We start from the raw sequence: 27,340 nt of genomic DNA on the forward strand, positions 1-27,340 counted from the left end.
CTGTTCCAGGAATCTTGGCTCTGTTGCGACACTAACAGTATTACCACAAGCTGCTGTAGGACCCCTGTCCCCCTCCATGGTTGGTGTACCGTACATACTGTGCTGTACTTCTTCGCAAGATTTGGAATGGGAAGTCAGCTGAGGGATGGGGTGGTCCTGTAGGTTGTGGAGCGCATATTAAGCCATTCGAAAAGATCGCTAGGCGAATAGAAGGGATCGAACAAATGTCAACACAGGAGCAGTTGCATCATGGCAGATGGCAGGACAGGCTAGGTCCGCCCGTTTTGGGCAGTCTGCATTTTTGATGCGGTGAAATGCATCAAAGCAATGCGGCAGCAAGTGCAGCACACCGAAATCGAGTCACTTTGCGGTCGCCTTGGGCATTGTTTGGACACCCAACAGCACCACAACGGCCAGCTATTCGTGGGTTGGCTGTATTGTATGTACATACTTCGTATGTACCTGTACTGTACTGTATTCGTAAATACTCCACTGATGAGACGTATTGTATGTATAATACGGAAGATGTATGTATGTACAATACCATATAATTGGCGTGATTTCTGTGCGATGAATCTGTATACGGAGTACCGTACCATCATTGGCTCAGAGTCTCAGACACCCAGGTTCGAATCGTCGATCGACTGCTTCGATACCTTCTAGGCTTCGCGGCTGGTTGTTGAACACACAAAGGGTGTTGGGCGAGGCTTTGCAAGTGATTACGCTCCCAGCATTCCTTTGGGGCGTCATGTATGCAACATCTCTGGATTAGACTGCGTCGGCAACGCTGAAACATTCTGAGAACTCTTTGATACTCACGTCCAGTCGGACTGTCGACTACCTAGGCCGCGACCATGGCGTTTTGGATGACGAGTTCCCTGTCGCTGATCCACAGCTCTAATCGGGTGGCGGCTAGATCGACCAGAGGCTTAATCCGACCGCGCGTTCTCGCCCTTCACACGGATTGCAGTGCATGGGAACTACATGAGTAGGTCCGCCAGCTGATCAGCTAGATGCGACGAGACGACTCTTCTATGGAGTTCTTTGTATGTTGCAGTGTCACCAGGCGTTTGGCCGAGGCAGGGACCGAAGCAAATCATGCAAGGCTGTTTTCATGACGTTCTTGCAGTGGTTGCTTGCAGTAAACAATCTACCGGCGCTGTCTAGTGCCATTTGGAATGCCGAACTGAAGCTCTTATTAGCTGCGAGCTCACCAGGGCACTGGTCATCGTGCTGATCAGTGCGTTCTCTGGTCAAGCGCTTCAGAATTCAGGTAGATGATACCTTACCTGGTACGTAGAACGGTAGAGCACATCACAGCCGCACAGGACTAATCAAGAACCGTACAGGGGAATGGCGCATGGGATACGCAAGCCGAATTGGCAAATCAGCGTCCCTAGGGTATGGAGGTGCATGAAACATCGTGAGCCATGGAAAGCCCAGAGACGTTGCGTCTCCTGTAAGCTGCAACGCACAGGGGCAGCTTCCCTATGTAGCGTACTCAAACCTACGTGCGCCAAAGAGCCCCGGAACACTATAAGGTACTGCTAGTGTACTGTACAGTACACGTAATAAATTGTAGCACCGCAGGCAAGGGCGACAGGGCTGAGTGTGATGTCAATTGTTCCTTGGCGTACAGTACAGGGCCAAGCGCAAACTCGGAAGTCGGAACACGCGAGAGGCTCCCCTTGAGACCAGGCGACGGTTGGAGTCCCGAGCTGCGAGTAAAAGAACGACTGACTGGAATTGCCTGTTTCATTGTGCAACGTCAACTGCTTTACAATGCTCCGTCAACCAGCAATACGCCGACTCGCGCAGCTCCCGACAAGGAGCCCATTCCAGAGCAGGGTCCAAAGCCGATCCCTTCTGTCCCGCCGGTCGAGCAGGACACATGGCCGGCCCGTCGAGAACCTCAATATCCGGCAGCTTTCCGAACAATCAGAGGAGTACCAGCGCAATCGACGAATCTTTCTCTGGTGCGGCACCGTCGCGGGTGTCGTCTCCTTCATCTACACTTCCTACAAGATCGCAGTAGAGCTGTCCAAGCCTGTACAGCTCGACTCAAGTTTGCCGTCAACTGACCCCCTAGCTGGACCCAGCGGCGGGGCGGACCGGAAAGTCGTGGTTTACGACGAGGAAGGACGTGAGATTGTGCCCACGGGCAACAGCACAGTACCAACCTTTCCCCGAACCATTGACCTCCCTGATTACACGGGCCCAATATCCTCATCCTCCAACTCGGACTCAGCCGACCCGAGCACAATCCCGACGCTTACAAGTCCAACAACCGAGTACACTTTGGTCGGCCTTGGCCTCCGCACCGTCACCTTCATCAATCTGCAGGTCTACGTTGTCGGCTACTATGTAGCCACATCGGATATCGCGGCGCTACAAGCCGCGCTAACCAAGAAGATCAACCCGATCGCGACGACGCTTGTGCCCGGCGAGCGCGAGGAGCTACGCGCGCTTCTTCTCGACCCGGTCGCGGGCGAGCAGGCCTGGGACGAGCTGCTCAGGAGCGGCATCCCCGCACGGTCGGCGTTCCGCGTCGTCCCCGTGCGCGACACTGACTTCCATCATCTGCGCGACGGGTTCGTGCGCGCCATCCAAGCCCGCGCGCCGACGGTGGGTTCCCCCCGCGCGGGGACGGCAGCCGAGGACGAGGCGTTTGGCGAGGCGATGCGCCAGTTCCGGGCCGTCTTCAACCGCGGCAGCGTGCCAAAGAGGAAGGAGTTGTTGTTGGTCAGAGATGAAACGGGGAGGTTGAGCATCACGTACGGAGGTGATCGCCGGGCCGGGAGGCAGTTGATTGGCGTCGTTGAGGACGAGCGCGTGTCAAGAGCACTCTGGCTCAATTACCTGGCCGGGAAGAAGGTGGCGAGCGAGCCGGCGCGGAAGAATATTGTCGAGGGCATCATGGAGTTTGTGGAGCGGCCTGTCGGCACCGTGGCGTCGCAGGTTGTGCCTGTTATCAACGCGAAGCCGTAGCTGAGACTACTCTCTCACGTGTACGAATAGCATGTAAACCCCAACCTCATCGGGCGGCTAACGGGCTCATTTCTAATGTTCGTGCGAACCTGGTATGATGCTACAGCACGCCTCTGCAATGTTGGGTATCCCAATCCTAAACCATCCGTATACGCAGCAGCACTTGATCCACCATTCCACCACTCTTTAGAGGGCGCCGGCTTCCTTTAGCATGTCCTCGAGCTTCTTGCCATCCTTGCCGTTGCGCACGACCGCCTCGAGATCGGAGTTACCACCAATATGCACACGGCCGATGAAGATGTTGGGCACGGTGCGCTGGCCCGTCATTTTGTGCAACGCGGCCTGGATGTCGTCTCCGTCGCTCTCCTGGTTGAGTTCATACGCGGTGTACTTGGCGTTCAGCCCATCGAGAATGCGCTTCGTGTTGTTACAGTAGGGGCAGTATGACTTGCTGAAGACCACTGGTTGGCGATGTTGTCGTTAGCCAGCGGCAACAATAACATCAAGTAAGGAAGCGGGCAAATGCTACGTACTGACAGCATTGTCATCGATCATTTTCTGGGCCTTGATCTGGGCGGATTCAGACATGGCGGCGGTTGAAGTCGATGAGAACAGTCTGCGGAATATGAAGGACATGAATATAGAGATTGTCTATGATATGCACAAAGCGAAAGGATAGGATGAGGGGCGAGGGGCAAGTGGGCTCTTTTAAAAGGCTGAATGACGGCTGCGGGGACGGAAGGCGAGATCTATGCCGAAGTCAATGGACGTCCAACAGATTTGTCAACGCCGGTTATCTGGTGGTAGTATGAACTACGACGGATGTCTTGCCAGTGTTCAAACCGTAGAATTCGAGTGCCCGATAAACGGAGACCGTGCTGATTCAACCCCAGGATACTTACTTCCCTTGCACTGCAGTTCAACTTCTTGAGGAAAATGTTAGTTTCAGCTATCAGATCTGATGCCGGGTTAAGCCGATGGGCTTAGAGATTCACGTTTCCCTTTCGGGAACCTGACAAATTCTCCGATGACGCAATGGCCGTTCTGCCGATGAGCATTGAGCACCGAACTGCTGCGCAGGGGCGCTCTACTGAAGTACAGAATGCAGATAGCTCACGCTGACTTGAGAGTATAACGTCAAGTGATGATGGTGCCTTATTCATCAAAAAACTAGAAGCTAATGTACAACTGTAGTGTAGGCTCGCAATGGCATGGCTCATGTAGGAAGTGGAAGATTATGACCTCATCGCTCTGGGGTGGATCGTCCGCGTCGACCTCGTGGTTGACTTCTCATCCACTCGTCTCGGGAAAGCTGCTGAGAGCCTCAACGAATCTAGTTAACGATTGCCATCTCAAGTGGCATCTCGGACGAACCATTGCACCCCTGCCGGCACCATGTTGTGCAATGTCCAATATAAGTGCCGGCGCCGTGGTTGCCACCGCCTGGATTTCAGGTTTCACAGCCAACTAATGCCACTGGGAATATGCCCATCGACTCGTGATATTTGTTCAGTTCTTCGACCGTCTGGATCAAAAGTGAACAGTTGGCGTAACGGAGAGGGTGCAGATGTCCAATGTTGGAACCTGGTAAATGGAATTTGTCCTTCTGGAGTGGGGACTCATTAGGGGACCCACACAATGGCGGGGCCGAGGACCATCCAAAATCCAAAGTTGAACTCTGCCTGGTGTGGAGTCGTGGACCGTGTGGTACCCTTGCAGCCTCGACCGGCTACAGACCGCCACTCCCACTTTACCACCCACATGGAATTGACTCGCCAGGTTGCAGACAAAAGACAGCCTCCCCAAAGAGACCCTTGATTGTCCAGGGCGGGGATCGTCGTTTACTGCCGGTTTTGGGACTCTTGTGTGAGGACAACGCGACGTCTGTCCTAATTTTCCATCAGGGTCAACAACAACGCCAGCCTCGTTTCGTGGTTATTGGCCTGGCAATCCACTCCACTTCGACGCTTCAACTGATGCATCCGGCCAGCGAACCCCGAAATCCGCTTTTTCGCCGCCTCCGCCGTGCCAGGCGACGAAACTGGCTGACATAAACGGACCTTTCCATCTCCATTTCCCTCTCCATAACTACTCCTGATCCTCCCACACGGTCGACGGCGCAAAGTCGTGAGACCAACCACTAGCCGCAAAAGTGGCTTCCGGTCAAGAGACTTTGGCATCGCCTGGTGCCTCGCTCGGGAGCATTGCCACCAACGTCACCTCGGCTCTGCTGAATCTTTCAGCATCGTTGCAGACGTATTGGGATTCGGTTGCCAAGCGTCTCGCGGGCGCTACCGAATACCTCGGGTCCGCGACTGGTCTTTCCCCGGCAGTAATCTACACCACTGTCGGTGCCGTCATTCTCCTCGGCGCCGTTCCCACAGCTATCGCGGCACGGCACGGCAAAGGCAGCAAAAACCCTGGAAGAATGTCTCGGTATGGTTTCTCACGCGGAGGTCTGTCGCCCTTCAGTTCGACTCTTGGCGCAGACGGCGTGCCCGATGTGACCGAACATTACACCTACATCACCTCCGCCGATTTGGAAGACCACGACCTCGACATTCCCCAGCCACAGTACAGTCCCCGCACACATATCATCGATGCATACTCACATTCGGCGCCTTCTCCGGCTTATAGCCGACATGTTCCCGAGGACGATGTCATGCTGATCAAGCACCAAGGCGTCACGTATCCGGAGCACTTCCCTGCCTACTCCATTGGTGACGGGCAGCTGTTGGTTCGCGACGTGCGGGACCGCGTCAAGATCATTATGAACCTAGACGATCGAGCAGCGAAACGCGTGAAACTGTATTACAAGGGGCGCCGGCTCAGGAATCCAGACCGGCCGGTCCGTGAGTATGGTGTCAAGAACAACAGCGAGGTCCTCATGATTCTCGAGGAATCTGGCCTCGGGAGCAGCAGCGACAGCAGCGAAGAAATCGTGGTCGTCGGCGGCCAACGCGAGAAGCGTTCGCCCAGAGTTGGAAGAAGTGGCGGGTGGGATGAGAGGAGTCCCCGTGACAGCGGTCCGAAGGTTAACCTCGATATTCCAACGGATGGTGCCAGCAGAAGAGGTACATCAAGAGTGCGAACCGGCAGGCGGGATGAAAGGAGCCCCCGAGACAGCGGCTCGCAGGTTGGGCTCGATGTTCCGACGGACGGGCACAGCAGAAGGGCCACATCAAGAGTACGAACCCAGTCACCTTCAGGATCGAATGTTTCGGTAGCTACTGCCCCGGCAGGTATCCCTGGTGGTCCTATCGAGAAGTTGAACAACATCGCAGCACACTTCCGCTCGAACTTGCTGCCAAAATGCACCGATTTCGTGGATGGACCACCCCGAGACCCCAAGAAGCGCGAAGATGAGCATCGAAAGCTGGCCGAAACAGTCATGCAACAGGTGCTGTTGAAGCTCGATGAGGTTGATATCTCGAAAGAGGAGGGGGCGCGTGCATGGAGGAAGGAGTTGGTGAAGCAGGTCCAGGCGACGTTGAAAGAGCTCGATGATGCCAAGCGATGATGCCAGGCAAGCACTGTTCACATCTTCCGTCCTCAGCCTGACATGACAGTCGTAGTGCGCTCCTCGGCGCAGCTGCTTGCGAGTCAATTCATTGGTTTGATACGTTCCACTTGGTATTTGTCTTATTGTTGGATTCCTTTTCATGAGCTCTTGCTTCCTATCCGACTTCTGCTTGATACGTCTCTCTAGATGTAATATGCATTTGCATTGTTTCTTTCCCAAGCATAGTGGATTACCTAACGTCGGTGTGGTGTATTGAACAGATGCTCGGTATGTTTACATTTAGAGGCAAGGCAATAATACATTCGCATCCTACGCTCTGTTAGCCAGGTGATCAGAGTTGTGCATTCGGCGTGAATCCCCAGTGGCTAAGGTACCAACCACCCCTGGAGACGGTGAATAATGCAAGCTTGGAGAGCGGAAGCATGCGAAAGTTGGCATGCGGCGGCAGTTGACCGACCCCGGCGACTCATGTGCCCCGTTCACGGCGCCGTCAGATCAGCTGATGGTGGGTCCGGTGAGCGAGACAAGGCAGGAACAGTAGGTCTAACCCTACTCTCGGCCTCAGGCAGCAAAATTGATGCTCGTTTTACCAAACCCCACCTCAACCAAATCAGGACTAGTGCACTTTCGCCGGCCTCACTGCACACGGCTAATTTTCCAGCACACACAAAAAGTGCAGAACGACCATCAACCACAAGGGTAAGGAAGCAGCCAGCTGCTAATCGATCAGGCCGGAGCGTGACTGATCAACCTTTTCCTTCTTTGTTTTCTTCCCCATCCTGCCCAGTCAGCGCGGCAAGATGTCTTCTTTCGAGTCTGTGGTATGTTAAACCTCTCCTCCAATTGACATCAAACTGCCCGGCGATTGCGGGTTGCCCAGGGTTCGCGGATCGCGAGGCAAATCGGGGAGGAGCAGTTGCATCGACTTCGAATCGCGATGGCGCATGATGGAAGGTCGTTAAGCGGACAAGGGAGGCCACAGGTTGCTGACAACAGCTTTGGATAGGTCGTGATCGATGGCAAGGGCCACCTGCTTGGCCGCCTTGCCAGCATCGTCGCCAAGCAGCTCCTCAACGGCCAGAAGATCGTTGTCGTCCGCTGCGAGGCCCTCAACATTTCCGGCGAGTTCTTCCGCGCGAAGCGTACGTTTTACCATTCCATTGCTCGAGTTTACCGGGGGACTTTGTTCGCCATGACGTGCAATCGAATCTGGGGCGACCATTCGAGGCGATGGGATTCCGACGCTGGGCGATTGAGGGACCATGACATGGAGGGCTTGAGAGATGAGGAAAATGGCGGCTGACGATGGGAAACAGTCAAGTACCATGCCTACCTTCGCAAGATGACTCGCTACAACCCGACCCGCGGTGGTGAGTTTTGCGCTTCCGAGCCGGCTTCATATGTCAGCATGTTCTGACGGCCCGCAGGTCCCTTCCACTTCCGCGCTCCGTCCAGGATCTTCTACAAGGCCGTCCGCGGCATGATCCCCCACAAGACGGCTCGCGGTGCCGCCGCCCTCGAGCGCCTTAAGGTTTTCGAGGGTGTCCCTCCCCCCTACGACAAGAAGAAGAAGATGGTTGTTCCCCAGGCCCTGCGGGTTCTGAGACTCCAGCCCGGCCGCAAGTACTGCACTGTTGGTCGTCTCAGCCACGAGGTTGGCTGGAAGTACCAGGACGTTGTCGAGAGGTGCGTACCATGCCGTCACACTAAGGCACGCCATCGTGGGACAAAGTTCGGTGGAAGGCTAACGGAATCGACAACAGACTGGAGGAGAGGCGCAAGGCCAAGGGCGCCGCTTACTACGAGCGCAAGAAGCTGGCTGCGAGACAGTTATCAGAGGCCAAGAAGACTGCCAAGGTCGACCAGAAGACGGCGGAGGCCCTTGCGGCCTACGGCTACTAGAGACAGTGGCCACTCTCACAACCTCTTTGTCCTTTATGCGATTTCACTCTAGATTGGCGCGGTGGTTCAGGGCATCAACTTCATTTGCGTGGATGGCGGGGATAGGCAATGGCTATCTGATCTGACACACTGTGCGTCCCAGGTTTGGGACCTCCTAAAATACATGAGATCAACCAATGGAGACTGAGGTTGCATGGGATGAAGAACTCAAGAAAATACCCGGCCCTGGCGCTTAGGCTTGTGATCGTGTTGCGAGGAGTGCTGCTAAGCCACACCTTACTTCATGACGGCCAACCGCCTCGGCTATTACTCCGTTTAAGGTTGAATCAAACGCCTCACAATCAGCTCAAAGTTCCAAGTTGAACCGTGAAAGCAACACGATTGGGCGGCAAGGACACTAGCAGCGGGAGGGTCTTGAATCGTCATTATCCCTTGTTATTCCTAAGCAATTCACTGCGGGAAGTCTCTTACGGTCCTATCAGGGTCCTGCGACCTGCGTTCTATCTCTCAAATGTTACGCGACCCGACCGTTGCACGTTGGAACTGTGAACGAGAATTCAGGGACAGTGGACCCAATGACGTACCGGTTTCCTCTTACTGAGGATCACATTGTGACAGCCCAGCGAGATACAACGGGTCTGGGCTTCTAAGTTGTCAACTTGAGTAAGTAAAAAGGACAGCCCCCAGGGCGTGTATGTGACTTGGGGATAGTATCATGTTCTGAATCTGAGGCACGTTACTAGCGATGGACGGTCCATATACTGAGGTAGGGAAAGTAAGGTTACTAGTACTATCCGTGTCACACCCGGGCTACTACGGGGGTCACATGTATGTACTATCTCTAAGGGTCACCAGGTAACAGTAGAGAATAAGGAAAAGAAGGAAGAAGGAGGGAAAGGAGAGTGGGAAAGTAGCACAGGAAACAAAGATAATAAATGAACCTCACTCCCTCCCGGCTTCGCTCCAGCTTCTATGCTTCTGGCGTTTGCTTGAGTGCTCATCCGGAATGATGTAAGACACCTGTAATTCCTAGTTCACTGTCTTTTCTCTGAGCATCCTCTTCTGTGAGTGTACCGTTTTGTTTCGTATGTTTGAAAGTCAAAAGTATTTGGTTAGATTGCATGAAGTGACACGCCAAGGCCCGAACTTCTGCTTGTGTAAGGTATGTTCAATGAGAGGGATCCAAACACATGGAAGTAGTGAAAGTATAGAAACATCAAGCTTTTTGCACTGCTCAAGAGCACAGAGCAGACCAGCATACTAACATCTCCCTCCACAGATACACAGGGAGGAAACGGAGGTTTGCTAAAGGGTTGCTGCACTAGTATCTGGTACCTACTACACTCATAAGTTTTAAAGCAGCTTCAACCAACGCACCAACCACTGCAGTGAGCCTATATCATGAGTACAGGTGCGAAGGTACTTTGAGTTTGTCCTAGAGTTGCAAATGGTGAACTGATGCTGAGAGGCTTGATCGTCTGTCTGATACTAAAGTCAGATGAGTTTAAGCCCGCACTAGTTTCCCTTCAGTGACCTACTTCAGTTAGAGTATAGTACCTAACTTCTACCAGCTTGGACTGGCCTATACGGCACGACTGTCAGATGCACTTCCATCATTTCCTGTTTACGGCAGTACGGCTTCATGAATTCTTGACAGACTGTACAGAGTTGGGCTCGTACGTTTAACTCTAAGGTCCGCTTGGTCTGCTTCTCACGCCTAGTTGTTGTGACCTTTTTAGTATAGCCCCAGCGGTGATCATAGCAATTCATCCAATCCATCATTGAATTTCTGAATTTTCTCCCCAATCTCAACGATTGGACCACGGCTAGTACTTCATGCCAATTCTAGAATGTCTTGGAGTCCCAAACGCGCAGCAAACCGCTCCGAGTTCCTAGCTGCCGATATCTATACCTTAACTTCACGTTTCCTTGAATGAAGGCTAAAGCTTAGATGGCGCAACGCCAGAAGAACAATTGAGCAGCTAAGACTCCTACAAAGCAGGCAGATTTCTGAATAGTATCTGGCAACAACTAAGAATTGCAAGGCCACAGAGGAGACTCGATCTTGGAGAGACGTAGATCATGCATGCCCATGGTCAGTACTATTAAGACAATTTGAGAAGGCTTTGCCAGAAATCAGGGAGCTTGGCTCAGTTGGAAGAGCGCAGGTCTCATATTTCGATATGATCTGATCATAGATCAGAGTAATCCTGAGGTCGTGAGTTCGAGCCTCACAGTTCCCATGATCATTTTGCCAAAATGAACAGCCGCCCCCACTTTTTTTTGTTTGTTTGTTTTTTTTTTTTTTTTTTCGCATAGGTAGTAGCGCTGCAATCCTGGTTCCGGCCAGAGATCATATGAAGAAATTCCAGCATGGGAACGGCAACACCGAATGCAGTCTAGTTCACTATGGAGGGAATCGCGAGTGATCATTGATGACTTTGAGTGTGGACCAAGCGCTTCTATTTGCCATTCTCCGCTTTCGCCCGGATCCTCGACTACCCTAGCTGATCTTACACAATGATACTACAGGTACAAGCCCTCTGGCTCGCCTTCTTGTTTTGTCCGCAGCACCCTTTCCCGAGCTGCGCGGAAGTCGGCCATTTGAACCCGCATCCGGCGCTCCCGCAGCGCCATAAGACCGGCCTCGGAGCATATCGCCTTGATGTCCGCGCCGGACAGGTCGTCCTTTTGAGCGATGAACTCCTCTAGGTCAACATCCTCGTTGAGGGACATCTTGCTGGTGTGCAGCGCAAAAATCTTGCGCTTTGTGTTTTGGTCTGGGTTCTCAAACAGAATCTTACGGTCGATCCGCCCCGGACGGATAAGGGCAGGGTCGAGCGTCTCGATCTTGTTGGTAGCCATGATAACCTTGACATCTCCGCGGTCGTCAAAACCATCCAACTGGTTGAGTAGTTCCAGCATGGTTCGCTGCACCTCACGCTCACCACCCGATGTCGAGTCGTACCGCTTGGTGCCAATAGCATCAATCTCGTCGATAAATACGATGGACGGAGCGTTTTCGGCGGCAACCTGTATTGTGTCAGCCGTTTTTCACTGCTATTCGCCCAGAAAGCTTACCTGAAACAATTGGCGGACAAGCCGAGGGCCGTCACCAAGATACTTCTGGATCAGCTCGCTGCCGACGATGCGCAGGAAGGTAGCAGAGGTCTGATTCGCAACGGCCTTGGCAAGTAGCGTCTTTCCAGTGCCCGGCGCACCGTAGAGGATAACACCCTTCGGTGGTTTGATACCCATCTCCTCGTAGAGCTCCGGATGCAGCAGCGGCAACTCGACAGATTCCCGCACTTCCTGGATCTGCTGCTCTAGACCGCCGATATCCGCATATGACTCGGTAGGCGCCTTGTCCAACTTCATGACACTCACGAGTGGATCCGTGTCGTCCGTAAGCACGCCGACAATGCTGACAGTCTTGTGGTGCAGGAGGACGCTAGCACCGGGCTCCAGCAAATCCTTGTCCACAAAGCTCATGATGCTGACATAGTACTCGGGGCCTGTGGTGCTAGAGACAATAGCATGGTCGTCGTCGATCATTTCCTCGAGCGTGCCGACTCCCATCGGGCTGCCCCGCATGTCGTCGACGCGGCCGCGCTCGTCGGCCATCCGGTCGGCGGCATCGAGCTCAGAGGCGGGGGCTGAATTGTCCTTTGCCGCCTTTGCCTTTCGGAGACGCTCCTGATTTTCGACATATTCCTCCTCGAGCAGCAAATGGTCGTGAATGCGCTGCATGCGTAGTAGCCGGAGCTTGCATCGACTGGTTGGGTAGACAGGAGGCAGCTTTGCGGCAGCGCTAGAGCCGCCAGCCTTCTTCTTCTTACGGCCAATACGGGTGGTAGGTCTTGGGGGCGGCTCATACTTGGGCTTGTCCTTCTGTTTGCAGTGGTTATGATTAGCATGCCTGCAGTGGCGACTGGCCTTTGACGACGCAGTTCAACTGAGAACTGTTCGCCCATCCGGCAGGACAAACCTTCTTGTCCTTTTCATCTCTCCCATCCTGGCCTCCGCCCATACCCGACTGATTCTGACCCTACGGCACTTGTCAGAACAACCCAGTCTCGTAAAGTGCCAGCCCAAGAATCTCACCATGGTGCCGACGTGCTGCGACCCCGGCGGGAGCGCGGCGATTGGATAAGTCGCCTGAGTCTAATTCTGCGCTGCGAGGTGTCGTGATTTGTACGGCAGTAAGTGTCGCAAGGCGCGCAACAAAATTTGGATCGTGATGCTGGGGGCTGTGATGTGCTTTCCCTTCGTTAAGTTCAGGTGCAATGTGGAAGCTGCTCGAGCTTGGTTGGGAGTTGCCAGGCGGCAGAGCGACGCGCCAACCATGCACGGACCAGTTCTGGCCGACCAGCGCTTGTCCTTGATTGGGTCAATAGCACTCCGCTCACTGCGCTGACATTTGCTGGAACCGTCCGATGGCGACAATACAACCAAAGCTCCTCACTTATCGGCGGAAACGGTATTCGGTGAGAGCAAATCTGGTATTCGGTTAGCGGTGGGTCACTTGTGGCTCAAACCTTCAACAATCAACACACCTTGCAGCCTCATCGTTGCTCCCTGCCACCGATCTTTGCTGCTTCAACAATTGATTGAAGTCATCACCATTCAATTGAAGTTGATGCAAATCATACAGCTACATTGTAATAGCGAATAAAAGCTATCGCCAACATCGCGAGGGATAGGGTGAAGCGAAATCTATACTCCGTAGAGTCGGGTGCGTTAAAGCCATTTTTCGACGTTGTATAGCTCCCTGGTGTAGGGTTAGGGTTGGAGAAGAGAACTCAATCTTCAATACTACAACGATCGTAGGTTACACTCATTATACTATTACAAATAGCTTCATCTAGTCGTCGCTCACTTATAGCGCAGTTTGGTTCTTTGATTTCCCCGAGGTAGTAAGCCAGATGTGTATGTTCATCTGGCTTGCTCTTCTTGACTGCAAGAATAGGTGGGAAGAGGAGTGTGCGCCGTGAGCTGCGCCACATCGCCAACCGAATACCAGATTGCTCTCGCCGAATACCGTTTCCGACTTATCGGAGACTCTACGCAGCTGGCAGCATGAGCAGGGTGGGACAAGCCTGTATCTATTGTACTCGGCGAACGATTGTCACCCGAGCGCCTGGCGCGGTCATGGAAGGGAAGGTCTGACGCTCTTAGGTACTCGGCCACGCAAGGTTCATTTAAGCCCCCTGCTGGGAAGTGGGAAGTCGCCCGACCTGAGAAAGTTGAAGCAACCTTTATGGTACCTTAGTAACTAAGGTACCTAACATTCCGCTCCGCCATCTTTCATCCCCAGCAGCAAGGTACTCAAGACTGGGGGACCTATATACAAGCAGCGTTCCTGCCCTTGTCTTTGCTTTTTCCATTCTTTTTCCAGCTCGAGACGCCAATACCGTTTCAAGGCCCCGCCCGCAGCGATAGGTTTTGACTTTCAGGCAAACGCATTTTTGCCCCATCTCCCGCACATCCACATCCGTATCCGTTGCCCCTCTACGGTTCCTGTGTAGTCACTCTACCCAAGCCTGTCTTGACGTATTTCGAAGGGAAAGTTCAAGCAGAGCAACGACTGATCAAATCCGACAACTTTGATCATGGCCACTACTCGGGAGCGGCGGATTGCCAAAGAGCTCGCCGACATACATAATGACCAGAACTCGGGGGTGGCCGCCGAACCCCTCGACCCCGCCAACCTGACGCACCTCAAGGGTTCTTTCCGAGGGCCGCCCGACACGCCGTATGCTGGGGGAATATACGAGATCGACATTGTCATTCCGGACATGTACCCGTTCAAGTCGCCTATTATGAAGTTCATCACCAAGATCTGGCATCCAAACGTCAGCAGCGTGACGGTATGTCTGGCCGAGAACGTCCACGAGACAAGCACTGGCTAACCGTATGTCCGCCAGGGAGCAATCTGCCTCGATACCCTCGGATCAGGGTGGTCGCCCGTGGGCACCATCAAGATGGCCCTAATCTCGCTCCGGATGCTCCTTGAGTCGCCAAATCCCAAGGATCCTCAAGACGCCGAAGTTGCCAAGATGATGATGGAGAGACCTAACGAGTTCGCATACAAGGCACACGATTGGGCCGTTAAGTACGCTGGTGCGCCGAGGAAGGAGCATTTAACGCATAACTATCAAAAGGTGGCGGCTCCGGTAGTGAAGGACGATCCGTCTAGGTACGTTCTGAAATCATGGCACGTTCATTCCGGGCCAGTCTGACGCTGACTTCTTTCGCCCCTGGATCTACAGGTACCAAGGTTACAACAAGGATCTGGTAGACAGGTTCGTCAACATGGGTTTCGATGTAGACGCAGTGGTCGATGCATTTCTCTTTGTTGGCATCGACCGGAACGGCGGTGAGGACTACGAGCTGGAAGAAGCCTATATGGGGGATATCACCGCTCGGCTTCTGGGGGAGAACTAAGCAGTATGATTATTTCAAGGCGACCACGGCGCGAAGCCGGGAGGACCGAACGACTATATTCACTATGGAATGTCCATACCACCGCTACGGATTATGGAGTACGGTAACAGGGGGCCTACCGAGGCGGAGAAACGAAGCCCGGGTGACATTTGGCGTGCGGAAACCACAGCATCATTTCATTCAAGCATAAGGAAAGGAGTTTAGGGCAGCGGGCGATATGCTGCCATGGTTTGCTTTTGTTCAGTTAGAGTGCAATCTTCAGCGTGTTCGTGCGAACCGACCGAACCATGTTCAAGGGCTCACTCTGTTTTCACCCCTGCAGTGGCTTGCCGTCTACGGATACTTCGTAGGCATTGACATGCTTGGGACCCGCCGAGAGAACAACCGGCTCAGTACTGCATGTCTCTCCAAGTTGCATCCGATCGACACGACCGAATATTCGACATGCATATGGTAGTAGAAACACAGCACTATTGAATCCGCTCATACCAGAGCAATTAGGATCACACGGCGGATTATGCCAAACCACCAAGCCCGCCCAGTCTATAAGTTCAAGATTCGCAAATATGATGAGTGCACAACCGAAAGCTCTTCTCTGCCTTCTATGAGACCTCCAGAACCCTTCACACCGCATCACACCCATCAGTCGCCCTTTGCCTCGGTGTGTGACTCCACACTATGGCTCTGTCACAAATGAAACAAGAAAATGCACGGAAGATGGTACAAAGGCTGAGGGGCCTAATCGGTGTTTTCTTGCCAAGGGCAACATCAGAGGAGATCCCGTCTAACAAATTCGTCGCGGAGGGCCTTGCCGAGCCCGGCGGGGGACCGCTCGACAATGACTCCAGCGGACTCGAGAGCCTTAATCTTTGAGTCGGCACCGCCCTTGCCGCCCGAGACGATGGCGCCGGCGTGGCCCATGCGGCGGCCGGGGGGTGCCGAGATGCCGGCGATGAAGGACACAACGGGCTTGCCGCCGTTGACCGTGTTGTTGGCTTTGAGGAAGTCCGCGGCGTCCTCCTCGGCCGAACCGCCAATCTCACCAATCATGATGATGCCGTCCGTCTCCTCGTCCTGGAGGAACACCTTGAGGCAGTCGATGAAGTTGGTGCCGCTGAAGGGGTCACCGCCGATGCCGACGACGAGCGACTGGCCCAGGCCAGCCTGGGTGGTCTGGTTGACGGCCTCGTAGGTCAGGGTGCCGGATCGGCTGACGATGCCGATGCGGCCGCGCTTGTGGATGAAGCCCGGCATGATGCCGATCTTGCACTGCCCCGGCGCAATGATGCCCGGGCAGTTGGGGCCTACCAGGCGGGTCTTGCTCTGCGACTTGAGCATCGACGTGATGCGAACCATGTCTGGCCACAGCGTGTCAACGTAAATCCCATAGGGCAGCATTTTCTCCCACCACTAATCGGGACGTCAGGTGCACACTAACCATGCTGAGGGATTCCTTCTGTAATGCAAACCACGAGGGGGATTTCGGCAGCAATGGCTTCCTCGATGCCGGCGGCGGCGAGTGGAGGCCTGGTTATCACATGAGTTCGTTAGTGCGGTTCCGGAAACACGCTGGTAAGTTCGGAGGTAGCTTACGGCACAAAGATAGCCGTCGCCGTCGCACCGGTTTCCTTCACAGCTTCGCTGACGTTGGCAAAGACCGGGAGGCCGAGGTGGGTTTGACCGGCCTTTTTGGGGTTTGTGCCGCCAACGACCTTGGTGCCTGGACAAAGCAGTATGTATCAGATCCAGTGTTCGCTCGGCTACACCGAAGCCATCGTTGCTAGTAGGGAGGTTGAGTTACCATAGTCGATCGCCTGTTGCGCATGGAATCTGATATATCGAACAACGTCAGCCTTTAAGCTTCAATTATCGCGCTGAGGAGCCGTGTCGGGTTGCCAGATCGTGAACCGCGATAAGCCGAACAGTGGGTGGTCGGGACAATCTAGGTGCGACTTACGTTCCCTGCTTGCCCGTAAAGCCCTGGAATATGACCTTGGTGTCGCCGTTAATGCGGAGGTTCGGGATGGTCGCCGCATAGGGCGAGGTTGCTGAGCTGTAGCTCCTCTGGGCGAGCTTGCGCAGGAGAGCGCCGACGGGCCGCGATTGCCTCGCGAAAGCCTGCATCTTGCTGTACCTAGAGTAAAGGAAACAGCGGGAAAGGGGAAAGGCAAGCCTTTGGAGAGGGAAAAGGAAATGGACTGGAATCCAATGGGTGCGTGCTGACGTCGCTGTCGTTCAATGCTCCGTCATTCTCCAGAATAACATAACGTTCGTTTAGCGACCCTGCTCGAAAATGTCTCCAGCTCTCCGCCAACAGGGTGCGCCATCGTCTCGCAGGGTTCGATAGGCGTTCTGATTGGCGCGAGCAGGCACAGGCTGACGCACTGGGCAGCAGCGGGGGACGGTTTTTCCGATCGGCCGGATCACGGGCCTCAGCGAGGCGATCGATGGAAGCCCCACCATGCACATGCAAGCCGACCGAAGCCGTGAAGCATTCACCATGGGATTTTGCCCCACCAAGATTTATTGTTCCAACACCTTAAGCAGTTGGGAATTTGTCGCAACAAGCGCGGGGACAGCAGTTCTTCTAACAAGAGCAGTAATTATTCGGAACAAACTTGGAGACTTGACGCTTCATGATGGCCACCACAACGGTAACTGCGACAATACGAAAAAAAGAGGCCAATCTGCCGCCAGAAAACGAGCGCTTCCTTCGCTGCTGCGCAGACATCGCGAGGGCTCTCATCGAGGACCATGAGGCGGCTCAGGATTCCACGCGGCCGCGCAGGGACATCAACCTCAACACCCTCCGATCCAAGTTTGCAAAGAAGCACAAGATCAACAATGTGCCGCCGCTCACTGCCATTATCGCTGCTGTACCCGAGCACTACAAGAAGTACATCCTGCCGAGGCTAATTGCCAAGCCTATCCGTGAGTCTATCGATCTCCGGTAACATCAGGTTAGCATGGACGCGTCTAGCTTATTCGATTCTCTACCAGGCACATCCTCTGGGATTGCAGTGGTGGCCGTCATGTGCAAGCCACACCGCTGCCCCCACATCGCATACACAGGCAACATCTGCGTTTACTGCCCTGGCGGTCCGGACTCGGATTTCGAGTACAGCACACAGTCCTACACTGGGTATGAGCCCACTTCTATGCGTGCCATCCGGGCGCGGTACGACCCGTTTGAGCAGGCGCGCGGCCGCGTTGACCAGCTCAAGGCGCTGGGCCACTCGGTGGACAAGGTCGAGTACATCATCATGGGGGGCACCTTCATGTCGCTCCCGGAACCGTACCGGGACGAATTCATCTCGCAGCTGCACAACGCACTGAGTGGGTATGGCACGCTAAACGTCGACGAGGCTGTGCGGGCCGGCGAGCAGAGCAACATCAAGTGCGTGGGCATCACGATCGAGACGCGGCCCGACTACTGCCTGCAACCGCACCTCTCGGACATGCTGCGGTATGGGTGTACGCGGCTTGAGATCGGCGTACAGTCGCTCTATGAGGACGTCGCGCGGGACACTAACCGCGGACACACCGTCGCGGCCGTGGCTGAGACCTTCTGCCTGGCCAAGGATGCCGGGTTCAAGGTGGTCAGCCACATGATGCCGGACCTACCGAACGTCGGCATGGAGCGTGATCTGGACCAGTTTCGCGAGTATTTCGAGAACCCGGCGTTTCGCACGGACGGGCTCAAGATCTACCCAACGCTGGTTATCCGCGGCACGGGCCTGTACGAGCTCTGGCGGACGGGCCGGTATCAGAACTATACGCCCAACGGGCTGATCGACCTGGTGGCGCGTATCCTGGCCCTCGTTCCCCCCTGGACCCGCATTTACCGTGTGCAGCGCGACATCCCCATGCCGCTGGTCACGTCAGGCGTCGAGAACGGCAACCTGCGCGAGCTGGCGCTGGCACGCATGAAGGACTTTGGCACGACATGCCGCGATGTGCGCACACGCGAGGTCGGCGTCAACGAGGTCAAGCACAAGATCAGGCCCAACCAGATTGAGCTGGTCCGGCGGGACTACACGGCTAACGGCGGGTGGGAGACGTTCCTGGCGTATGAGGATCCCAAGCAGGATATCTTGGTCGCGCTGCTCCGGCTGAGAAAGTGCTCCGAGAAGTACACGTTCCGGAAGGAGCTCGTGGGTCAGCCCACCAGCCTGGTGAGGGAGCTACACGTCTACGGCATGGCCGTGCCCGTCCACGCGCGGGATCCGAGGAAATTCCAACACCAAGGCTTTGGGACCCTCCTGATGGAAGAGGCGGAACGGATTGCCAGGGACGAGCACGGCAGTGAGAAGATCAGTGTCATTTCCGGCGTTGGGGTAAGGAGCTATTACAGGAAGCTCGGGTACTGGCTGGATGGCCCCTACATGAGCAAATGGCTGGATGGTAGGCCGGGGCCCGAGGAGTAGGCTGGTTTAGTAGACCCCGGCAGGGTTCTGAAGCGGGTTGGACGACTCAAGGTAGGCCAGGTGCTCAAGTTTGCATATTGGCGTTCCGGCTGTGCTTGGATGGCTCTGGGCTAAGGTCATGACACGAAAAAAAGAGGAGGCGTTGGTGGTGGTGGTAAATGCGTTCATTGAACTCTGTTTACATATGTGTAGATGGCCAATGAAAACAATGTAAGTGCAACCGACCTGCCCCTTGCCCCCTTCCGCCCAGGCCGTCCACTCCGAGCTGTTCCCCCCACTTCAGTGGCAGACCGACCTCCCTCTCCGCGGCTTTCTGGTATGCCTGACGCTAACCAGAAACACCTTTGAAGGCTAGAGAAGAGCTACAACTTAGGTTCCCTAAAATATGGCAACCGCATTTGGCGGTGACGCAACCAGACCGGGATGGTTCAACGGCACCGACGTCAACAGGAAGCTGTACTTGCCCGTTTTCTTGGCGTACTCGCCCAGCTCTTTGAGGTCCCAGAGCTCGCCGATGGGCATGCCGAACTGGTTGAGGAACCAGGAATGCAAGACTGTGGGGTTGCAAGTCAGTGAATCTTCTCAACACAGCATCTCTCCTAGTAAAACTGACCCAATTCCGTCATCGCAGCGGGCGTTCCGTCAGGATTGACGGGCGGGAGCGCCTCAAATCCGTGCGCGTCGCCGGCCACGGCCGCGAGCCGGTGGTTCCACACCCAGCGCGCCGTTTCGACGGACCCGTGCACGCCGGACAGCGTCCCCGCGGCGAACTTGGCCATGTCCTCGGGCTTGGGCGCCTCGAGGATCTCGGTGTAGCCCGTGCGGACGATCAGGATGTCGCCGTGCCTGAACTCGACGCCCTGGTGCTTAGCGACCTTCTCAAGATCCTCGACCGTGATGCGGTACCCGTTCAGCGGGTGGTACGGCTTGCCCGTCGTCTCCTCGTAGTAGCGCTTGAAGTCGATGAGCACGCCGCGCCCCACCACGGCGCCGCGCGAGTGCCAGTGGTCGATGGTCGGCAGGGTGTTGGCGGCGGTGGATGTGGCTTCGAGACCTTCCTGCGTCGGCTTGTGGCCGTTGTAGGTGGCGCCGTCCTTGGTGACGTGGCAGAGGCTGTCCCACTGGCTGCTGTACTGCGTGTTGATCTCGAGCTCGTCGTCCCAGCCTTCGGCGTCCATGCCGAGGTCCCGCAGGCGTTTCGGGCGGTGCACAGGGGCTTTTCGGTAGGGAAAGGGGACCTTGAGGCCGTTCAATGGCCAGCTGTCGAGTTCACTGTCAGCAACTTGTGTGGGTGGTTTGTTGAGCTTAAGTATGTTTTGCCCACTTGAGAGAGATGGAGACTCCATCCTTGACCTCTGCGGCGGCGGCGGCCACGATTTGGGGAGTGAGGAAGTTCAGGGTCCCAAAGACATCCTTCTTGCCGTCCTTGTCAAAGACACCCCATGCACAACCCTGAGGCTGTCCATCGACTTTGGGCAAATCGTCAAAATCTGGAACTGCGCTCGGGTCCATGGTGGGCAAAAGGGGATGAGGACTTGCGAGTCAGAAGTTGAGAATTCTGTGCCCAGGGCTGTGAGGTTGTTAAGGCTCTCAAAGGGAACTACAGGATTATGCCACCCCTCCAAAGGGGGAGGGGGCTGTGGAAACATGGTATCTGATCTTTACTGATGAAGACCCCTCCAAGGCTCCAACCGTCCAACGCGGGGCGTTGGAACTTGGCGGATGTGGTTCGCATGTTTGACGCGATGGAACCTCGAGGTGGGATGCGGTTGCAAGGAACTCCTGGACCGGGCATCTGGGTCTGGGCGGTCAACGAACGCCCAGGAGCGGAGGGGCGGGAGGGGCTTGCTCAAGGCTGTCTGTCATCTCACCCTTCCAGAAGTTCCAGTTTCCGGCTCCCCGTCCCGTGATCCTTTGAGGCCAATGGATAGGGGGGTAAGATAGGTTGGTAACGTTAAGCTGTGACCGCTCTGACAGCTCTGAAAGCTACGAAAACTAAGCCAATCGCAATACACTAATTCAATTGAGGGGTCTGGGCATGCGGCCGACTCCAACAGACCGACCCCGTTACCGCATGCCCAGACCAATGAAGCTGAGGTACGGATATAGGGTCGGACTGTAAGACTGTTGGACATGGCAAAGCGAATACGACTCTGCTGTGATCGGATAGGTCGTTTTCGCTTTCCAAAGTCCGACTCGGTCCTGCTGGAGCTTTGAGGTGGCTCTTTCCTCTTTAAAACCTTGCCTCCATTGTATAAGTACAAGACTTTCTCAGTAAATACCTGAGTCAATCCGTCGCATCTGTCCATCTAAACACTCAAATACCCCTGGACTAAGACAACCGGCCAGTAACATGGCGAGTGTAGCAGCAACTGGCACTCCGAGCCCGGAGGAGCTCAAATTTCTAGAAATCCAACAGAAATACATCGAGGAAGCGGCCAAGCGTCTCCGCCCGGACGGCCTCGATCAGTTCGTGAGGCTTAAGGACGCAGGGAGTGAGCGGTTCCGTGCTCTGGCCGAGGACCCCTGGGCCGATCATGCCGCCCTGAATGCTCGAGAGCCGGTTAAGGACGGCGCAAAGTACAAATTCCTGATCTCAGGAGCGGGCTACGGCGGTATGCTCTACGCTGTGCAGCTGATCGAGGCCGGGCTTGCGAGCGGGCCCAATGATATCCTGATGGTTGACGCTGCCGGCGGATTTGGCGGCACGTGGTACTGGAACCGATACCCAGGCCTACACTGCGACGTTGAGAGCTATATCTACATGCCCCTGCTCGAGGAAACGGGCTATGTGCCCAAGTACAAATACGCCCCGGGTCCGGAGCTGCTTGAGCATGCCAATCGCATCGCGACCAAGTGGAACCTGCATGACAAGGCGCTTTTTCGGTCAAGCGTGAAGAGTGCCAGGTGGGACGAGGCATCGCAGCTGTGGAACGTGGACGTCACTGAGGGCCGCGGACCGGGCGAGCCGAGCCGTGAACTCAAACTCCAGGCTCAGTATGTGTTGGTCGCCTGCGGTATCCTCACCAACCCGCATATCCCCAAGATCCCCGGTCTCGAGACCCTTTCTGGCGACATATTTCACACGGCCCGCTGGAACTACTCTGTCACCGGCGGAAGCCCCGAGGATCCTTCCCTCACGGGCCTGCAGGGGAAGCGGGTGGGTATCATCGGCACGGGGGCCACCGCCATCCAAATCGTGCCCCGTCTGGCCAAGTGGGCAAAGGAGTTGTATGTGTTCCAGCGGACGCCGTCGGCTGTGTCCTGGCGCGGCCAACGCCCTACTGACCCCGAGGAATGGTAAGCAAGAAAGTGCTCTGTGTGGCAAGATTTCAAGTCAACTGTTTCTCACCAATATCTGAACAACAGGAAATCAAAAATCGCCTACAAGAAGGGCTGGCAGCTGGAACGGATGCTCAACTTCGACTCGTACATGACTAACGGGGCCAAGGAGGGCCAGGAGAACATGGTCGCAGACGGCTGGACCGAAATGCCGGCCTTTTCCGCCGTGATTGGCTCGCCGGCTGCTGCAACCCTCGTGCCCACATCCGAGGAGATCGGGAAGCACGTCGGAAGGCTGTACCAGCTCGACCTGCCCAGCAGAGAAGCCGTGCGGGCCCGGGCCGACAGCATCGTCCACAGCCCCGAAACCGCGGCCAAGCTGAAGCCATGGTATCCGACTTGGTATGCTCCTTCCGTTCGATCATAACGAAGACCTAGGTACCTAACTAAACATCCGACATATAGGTGCAAACGACCGTGCTTCAGCGATGAGTACCTCCAGACCTTCAACCTGCCTAACGTGCACCTCGTGGACACGGACGGAAAAGGCGTCGATTCGGCAACACCAACCGGCCTGGTGGTCGCCGGAAAGGAGTACCCCCTGGACGTGCTGATCCTCAGCACGGGCTACGTGACGCCCAGCATCGGCAGCGGCAACCCGGCGACGCGCGCGGGCATGCAGATCTACGGCCGCGGAGGCCGCTCGCTGGACGACAAGTGGCAGAACCACGGCGCCGCGACCCTCCACGGCGTGTGCACCAACGGCTTCCCCAACCTCTTCTTCTCCCCCGTGGCCCAATCCGGCCAGGCTGTCAACAATGTCTTCAGCATTGGCGCCGGGTCCGAGCATGCTGTGCATATCATTGCCAAGGCTGAGGCCAAGGCTGGTGCTGGCGCCATTGTAGAGGTGACGAGCGAGGCGGAGGAGGCGTGGACCATGGAGATCTTGAAGAGGGCTGCTTGGTTCGCGGGTGTCGGGGGCTGCACGCCGGGTTATATCACGGCCGAGGGCGAGTTTACGAGAATCTCGGGGGATCCCGCGGAAATGATGAAGAGGAGCAGAACCACCCCTTGGGGCGAGGGCATGGAGTCGTTCTTGAATGTCTTGCGGGCCTACCGCGCAGAGGGATCGCTTAAGGGGATCGAGATTGCAGCAAGGGCTGCCTAGACGGTTTATGGGGATTGTGTCCAGGACGGTGGTATTCCTTGACAAGCGCTGAGTTCCAGTTATTCTTTGGATTGATATTCCACAAAAGATGAAGAGATCACATGGTTCATGGGACCTTGCTATGGGCCGATAGCTGTATCTGAAACTTACCAGGGCCGGGCTATAAACCGAAACTTTCAAGTTTCCACGATCCGTGGGGTTAATCAATGATCACTCACCTACATACATCCATATAGCAGCCAATGTAGAATCGCTCTACTTTGCCTGGCCAATAGGTTTTGCTAGCAGGACTGATATGTTGGTCTAAGCAGCCATTTCCATCAAGACCGATATCATATATGCCAGAGTCCGAGTCCCGTAAGCCCAACGTTACATGCGGGTATTCTAGACCCAGGTCGGGAGCTTATATGCATCGAGTAGCATTCGACTTTAATATCCTGGCCCGTTGGCCGGCGTCCCTCACAAGAATTAGCCAATTGTCTTGCCAGGCGGGCCGGGAGGAGAAACTCGGCATATGGTCAATGGTCATGTCTGGTCGATCCGGATAAGAGATTCCCTACCCCAACGTCCAGTGACCATTGGGAGAGGAAGTTTACGGGTACATTGGTGATGCGTGCCTCGACGAGATGATAGACATTCTTTCGTCTGTCTCCCACTGCCCATCCCTGTACTACTCCTATCAACAGATACAGGTACTGCTCGACCGGCCAACATGACGGCCGACAACCATCCGACGCGCCGCAGCCGGTTCCTAGCCGAGAAGCGCGTCATCTTCATTTGCTTCCTGATCGCGCTCGGGCAGTTCCAGTACGGCTACGACTCGGCCGCCATCGCGGGCTTCCAGAGCATGCCGGGCTTCCTCGAGGTCTACGGCTACGTCGACCCGACCAACCCCATCGGGCTCAACATCAGCACTGACGTGCAGCAGTGGATCCAATCCCTCATGAACCTGGGTGGCTTCGTGTCGGCCGTCGTCATGTATGCCTCGCACACGCGCCTCTCGCGGCGCGTCGGGCTGTGGCTCGGCTGCTTCCTCGGCTTCCTGTCCATCTCGCTTATGCTGGGCGTGACCAACCTGGGCGGCCTCTACGCCGGCCGCCTGCTGCTGGGCATGTCCAACGGGTTTCTGGTGCCCTACTGCGTCACCTACATGACCGAGTCGGCCCCTTCGCTGCTGCGGGGCCCCATCGTCGGCATGAGCACCTTCCAGACGTCGCTGGGCGCCCTGTTCGGCATCCTGGTTGACAACTACTGCGAGCCCTACGGCGGCGCCGTCTCGTGGCAGATCCCGCTGGGCATCATGTACGTGGTGCCGGCCTTCATGGCGGTGCTGCTGGTTTTCTTGCCCGACACGCCGCGCTTCTACGTGACGCGGGGCGAGGACGACAAGGCGATGCGTGCCATCCGCAGGCTGCGCGGCATCAAGGACGAAGCATTCCTTCGCGCTGAGGTCGACGATATCAAGAGCGCGTACCTCATGGAGAAGGAGCTCCATGCCGGCGTCCACCTCAGCGACATGTTCCGCGGCCCGGACCTGCGGCGCACGCTGCTCTCGTACGGAGCCAACATTGGCGGGACGGCAACGGGCGTCAGCTTCATGTCGGGGTTTTCCGTTTATCTGTTCGTCCAGGCCAGAGTCGGCTCCCCGTTTGTCTGGGTCATGATAACTCTGGCCATTGCCTTGACGGGCAACATGCTGGCCTTCCCGGCCATGCGCTACTTTGGCCGGCGCGAGCTGCTGATATGGTCCTCAGTGGTGTCGGGCGCCATGATGTTTGGTATGGCCATCGGCTATACCGTCTCAAACGGGCAGTCATCCCAGGCGAGCAAAGCGCTGGTCGGGCTGAGCATTGTGTACACGTGGGTGTATGGCGTGGGCCAGGGGCCAGTGCTGTGGGCATTGGGAACCGAGATCCCGTCGCAACGGCTGCGGTCCCAAACCGTGGGCACAGCTTCGGGTCTGAACTTCATCGTGGGCTGGTTGACGTCTTTTACGACCCCTTACTTCATCAATCCTGACCGGCTGGGATGGGGCCCAAAGTACTGCTACATATGGGGCGGAAGCAATCTCATTTTGGCTCTGTGGACATACCTCTATGTTCCCGAGACCAAGGGACGGAGTTTGGAGCAGCTGGATGAGCTTTTCGAGAAGAGAGTCAGTGCGAGAAAATTTTCGTCATTCGTCGTCGAACGGCAGCTGGTAGACGACTTTACCGGTGAGACCACGGGAGATGTTGAAGTTGCAGAGCATCGTCCAGATGCTAAAGACAACGAAGCTGCAGCGGTGCAAGTTGACAACGCGGAAAAAAGGTACGGGAGGTAAAAGGTTTCGAAAAAATCGGGCATATTATAGTGAGGGCGTCAACCGGCAGCGAAGAGCGTGGTCATTGAGATCTGAAACTTCCACGGGAAGATTGAAAGGGAGGCGGGGGAGAGGAGAGTGAGGAGGGGGGGGGTTTATACTGGCGCGAAGCAGTGAGGCTGGGCTGGACTTTCCTCCATCTAGCTCCCGAGGTAGACTGGAGCATCTCGCTCTTGCTGTTATCCAGCCTCAATGCCCACAAGTCGCGACTGCTGGCGGGTCAAGCTGAGAGGTGAAGGACAAGCCCTGTCGCTGTTCTGTTTGACTCTTGATGCGGCAATTGAGTCATTTCGTGAGCTCTGGGCGGGTCACCCTCAACGCTCTCAACTCTCAAGGCCTCGTCCGAGTTGTTCTCAACCTCGAACTTGGACAAGAGCTTTTCTGTTGCTTCGCACGTAGGGCAGGGCGCAACAGTGACCTCTGCACGGCAGTCATCTTGTACATCATACATTGAGAACCGAGAATCGAGTTAGCGCGATATTGTCATCGTGGTAGCTGACGTTCTTGCTGGTCTGGGCGTACAAGAGTCAAAGAGTTCAACGAGCATACCCAACACTTTGTTGACGCATCCTCGCACAAGTAGGAACCGCAAGGGGATAATGACACTAGGTAACGCGTGCCCCACTACAGCCCTACGCTTCAAACCAGCGTTCCTAATAAACCAAATAAAGCAAATTGAGCCTTCAACTTGCCTTACTTTACCTTATTTTCTACAACTTTGGCTTGTTTGCTTGTTGCTTTACAGGGAATTGGCTATTTACTAAGACCCTTGGATGAGGTTATTCCAAGTCGAAAAGACAGACAGAGGTAGGAAGTCGGCGACGAAATGATAGAATTAAATGATAGAAAATATCATTAGTATATAGGTAACTAGTCGAATAAGTAGGTAAGTAGTAGCTAATAGAGAGTAGAATATATCATTAGTATTTGAAAATTTTTTCCTAACTAGGTAAAAAGTGGGCCTATTTAAAGTAATTAAATATATAAGAGACTTGATTAGCTTATTTGGCTTACTGGAATGGCCAATTTGGTTTGTCTAATAGGGAGCCGGTTTACGTTACTTTGTTTATACTTGATTTGTTAGGAGCGCTGCTTCAAACACGTCGAGAGGACGTTTTGTAACGAGGGTCGGTCCACATGTTGCAACGAGCTCGCCTGCAGTTACCTACATAAAGAATCATTCAGCTGGAGAGTGGTCTGACTAACAGTATATTCATCGAGAGGCAGTAATGTAGATTGTA

At 55.2% G+C, this 27,340-nt stretch overlaps 11 protein-coding genes and 1 non-coding gene across 12 annotated transcripts; 8 read left to right on the top strand and 4 right to left on the bottom strand.

Moving 5' to 3' along the window:
* The first annotated feature begins 1,643 nt into the window (after positions 1 to 1,643).
* N656DRAFT_776839 (chalcone isomerase) lies at positions 1,644 to 3,133 on the top strand. The gene has a single exon (XM_064814718.1). The coding sequence runs from the start codon at positions 1,783 to 1,785 to the stop codon at positions 2,986 to 2,988; it is 1,206 nt and encodes a 401-aa protein (XP_064672232.1). The 5' UTR covers positions 1,644 to 1,782; the 3' UTR covers positions 2,989 to 3,133.
* N656DRAFT_776840 (glutaredoxin) lies at positions 2,704 to 3,915 on the bottom strand. The gene is made up of 2 exons (XM_064814719.1): positions 3,522 to 3,915; positions 2,704 to 3,449 (listed from the first exon to the last, which is right to left on the bottom strand). The coding sequence occupies exons 1-2, from the start codon at positions 3,574 to 3,576 to the stop codon at positions 3,175 to 3,177; spliced, it is 330 nt and encodes a 109-aa protein (XP_064672233.1). The 5' UTR covers positions 3,577 to 3,915; the 3' UTR covers positions 2,704 to 3,174.
* Positions 3,916 to 5,416: 1,501 nt separating this feature from the next.
* Positions 5,417 to 6,508, top strand: N656DRAFT_705661 (uncharacterized protein; the record flags this gene model as incomplete). The annotated part of the gene is made up of 2 exons (XM_064811289.1): positions 5,417 to 5,985; positions 6,088 to 6,508. The coding sequence occupies 2 exons, from the start codon at positions 5,417 to 5,419 to the stop codon at positions 6,506 to 6,508; spliced, it is 990 nt and encodes a 329-aa protein (XP_064672234.1).
* Positions 6,509 to 7,311: 803 nt separating this feature from the next.
* Positions 7,312 to 8,413, top strand: N656DRAFT_766838 (ribosomal protein L13; the record flags this gene model as incomplete). The annotated part of the gene is made up of 5 exons (XM_064813510.1): positions 7,312 to 7,332; positions 7,518 to 7,653; positions 7,828 to 7,881; positions 7,939 to 8,197; positions 8,275 to 8,413. The coding sequence occupies 5 exons, from the start codon at positions 7,312 to 7,314 to the stop codon at positions 8,411 to 8,413; spliced, it is 609 nt and encodes a 202-aa protein (XP_064672235.1).
* Positions 8,414 to 10,552: 2,139 nt separating this feature from the next.
* N656DRAFT_t39 lies at positions 10,553 to 10,656 on the top strand. The gene has a single exon. It is a non-coding gene; the product is annotated as a tRNA-Met (tRNA).
* Positions 10,657 to 10,793: 137 nt separating this feature from the next.
* On the bottom strand, positions 10,794 to 12,860 carry N656DRAFT_776843 (26S proteasome subunit P45). Its single transcript, XM_064814720.1, has 4 exons — positions 12,518 to 12,860; positions 12,402 to 12,461; positions 11,495 to 12,304; positions 10,794 to 11,446 (listed from the first exon to the last, which is right to left on the bottom strand). The coding sequence occupies exons 1-4, from the start codon at positions 12,518 to 12,520 to the stop codon at positions 10,940 to 10,942; spliced, it is 1,380 nt and encodes a 459-aa protein (XP_064672236.1). The 5' UTR covers positions 12,521 to 12,860; the 3' UTR covers positions 10,794 to 10,939.
* Positions 12,861 to 14,025: 1,165 nt separating this feature from the next.
* On the top strand, positions 14,026 to 14,860 carry N656DRAFT_766840 (uncharacterized protein; the record flags this gene model as incomplete). The annotated part of the gene is made up of 3 exons (XM_064813511.1): positions 14,026 to 14,283; positions 14,341 to 14,612; positions 14,686 to 14,860. The coding sequence occupies 3 exons, from the start codon at positions 14,026 to 14,028 to the stop codon at positions 14,858 to 14,860; spliced, it is 705 nt and encodes a 234-aa protein (XP_064672237.1).
* Positions 14,861 to 15,159: 299 nt separating this feature from the next.
* N656DRAFT_776845 (alpha subunit of succinyl-CoA ligase) lies at positions 15,160 to 17,215 on the bottom strand. Its single transcript, XM_064814721.1, has 5 exons — positions 16,818 to 17,215; positions 16,662 to 16,690; positions 16,454 to 16,580; positions 16,299 to 16,387; positions 15,160 to 16,218 (listed from the first exon to the last, which is right to left on the bottom strand). Exons 1-5 carry the CDS (start codon positions 16,982 to 16,984, stop codon positions 15,629 to 15,631), a joined length of 1,002 nt encoding a protein of 333 aa, XP_064672238.1. The 5' UTR covers positions 16,985 to 17,215; the 3' UTR covers positions 15,160 to 15,628.
* A 129-nt stretch (positions 17,216 to 17,344) lies between these two features.
* Positions 17,345 to 19,732, top strand: N656DRAFT_835573 (histone acetyltransferase ELP3-like protein). Its single transcript, XM_064818751.1, has 2 exons — positions 17,345 to 17,791; positions 17,861 to 19,732. Exons 1-2 carry the CDS (start codon positions 17,497 to 17,499, stop codon positions 19,285 to 19,287), a joined length of 1,722 nt encoding a protein of 573 aa, XP_064672239.1. The 5' UTR covers positions 17,345 to 17,496; the 3' UTR covers positions 19,288 to 19,732.
* On the bottom strand, positions 19,436 to 20,799 carry N656DRAFT_835574 (uncharacterized protein; the record flags this gene model as incomplete). The annotated part of the gene is made up of 3 exons (XM_064818752.1): positions 19,436 to 19,841; positions 19,901 to 20,547; positions 20,612 to 20,799. The coding sequence occupies 3 exons, from the start codon at positions 20,797 to 20,799 to the stop codon at positions 19,666 to 19,668; spliced, it is 1,011 nt and encodes a 336-aa protein (XP_064672240.1). The 3' UTR covers positions 19,436 to 19,665.
* Positions 20,800 to 21,640: 841 nt separating this feature from the next.
* On the top strand, positions 21,641 to 23,737 carry N656DRAFT_796305 (pyridine nucleotide-disulfide oxidoreductase-like protein; the record flags this gene model as incomplete). The annotated part of the gene is made up of 3 exons (XM_064817511.1): positions 21,641 to 22,587; positions 22,657 to 22,971; positions 23,035 to 23,737. The coding sequence occupies 3 exons, from the start codon at positions 21,641 to 21,643 to the stop codon at positions 23,735 to 23,737; spliced, it is 1,965 nt and encodes a 654-aa protein (XP_064672241.1).
* A 506-nt stretch (positions 23,738 to 24,243) lies between these two features.
* N656DRAFT_835576 (general substrate transporter) lies at positions 24,244 to 26,942 on the top strand (the record flags this gene model as incomplete). Its single annotated transcript, XM_064818753.1, has 2 exons — positions 24,244 to 25,953; positions 26,911 to 26,942. Exons 1-2 carry the CDS (start codon positions 24,450 to 24,452, stop codon positions 26,940 to 26,942), a joined length of 1,536 nt encoding a protein of 511 aa, XP_064672242.1. The 5' UTR covers positions 24,244 to 24,449.
* Positions 26,943 to 27,340: the final 398 nt, after the last annotated feature.

The sequence above is a fragment of the Canariomyces notabilis genome (assembly GCF_033297395.1).
Source record: "Canariomyces notabilis strain CBS 508.74 unplaced genomic scaffold N656scaffold_5, whole genome shotgun sequence".
NCBI lineage: Eukaryota > Fungi > Ascomycota > Sordariomycetes > Sordariales > Chaetomiaceae > Canariomyces > Canariomyces notabilis.

Coding starts and splice junctions, on each gene's coding strand:
- N656DRAFT_776843 (XM_064814720.1), bottom strand. Junction 12,305..12,401: donor GAGATGAAAAGGACAAGAAG/GTTTGTCCTGCC, acceptor CACTGCAAACAG/AAGGACAAGCCCAAGTATGA. Junction 11,447..11,494: donor TTGTCCGCCAATTGTTTCAG/GTAAGCTTTCTG, acceptor GACACAATACAG/GTTGCCGCCGAAAACGCTCC.
- N656DRAFT_776845 (XM_064814721.1), bottom strand. CDS start 16,984: ATGCAGGCTTTCGCGAGGCAATCGCGGCCCGTCGGCGCTCTCCTGCGC. Junction 16,581..16,661: donor GCAACAGGCGATCGACTATG/GTAACTCAACCT, acceptor TGCTTTGTCCAG/GCACCAAGGTCGTTGGCGGC. Junction 16,388..16,453: donor GCGACGGCTATCTTTGTGCC/GTAAGCTACCTC, acceptor TGTGATAACCAG/GCCTCCACTCGCCGCCGCCG.
- N656DRAFT_776840 (XM_064814719.1), bottom strand. CDS start 3,576: ATGTCTGAATCCGCCCAGATCAAGGCCCAGAAAATGATCGATGACAAT. Junction 3,450..3,521: donor GATCGATGACAATGCTGTCA/GTACGTAGCATT, acceptor ATCGCCAACCAG/TGGTCTTCAGCAAGTCATAC.
- N656DRAFT_776839 (XM_064814718.1), top strand. CDS start 1,783: ATGCTCCGTCAACCAGCAATACGCCGACTCGCGCAGCTCCCGACAAGG.
- N656DRAFT_835573 (XM_064818751.1), top strand. CDS start 17,497: ATGATGGCCACCACAACGGTAACTGCGACAATACGAAAAAAAGAGGCC. Junction 17,792..17,860: donor GCTAATTGCCAAGCCTATCC/GTGAGTCTATCG, acceptor ATTCTCTACCAG/GCACATCCTCTGGGATTGCA.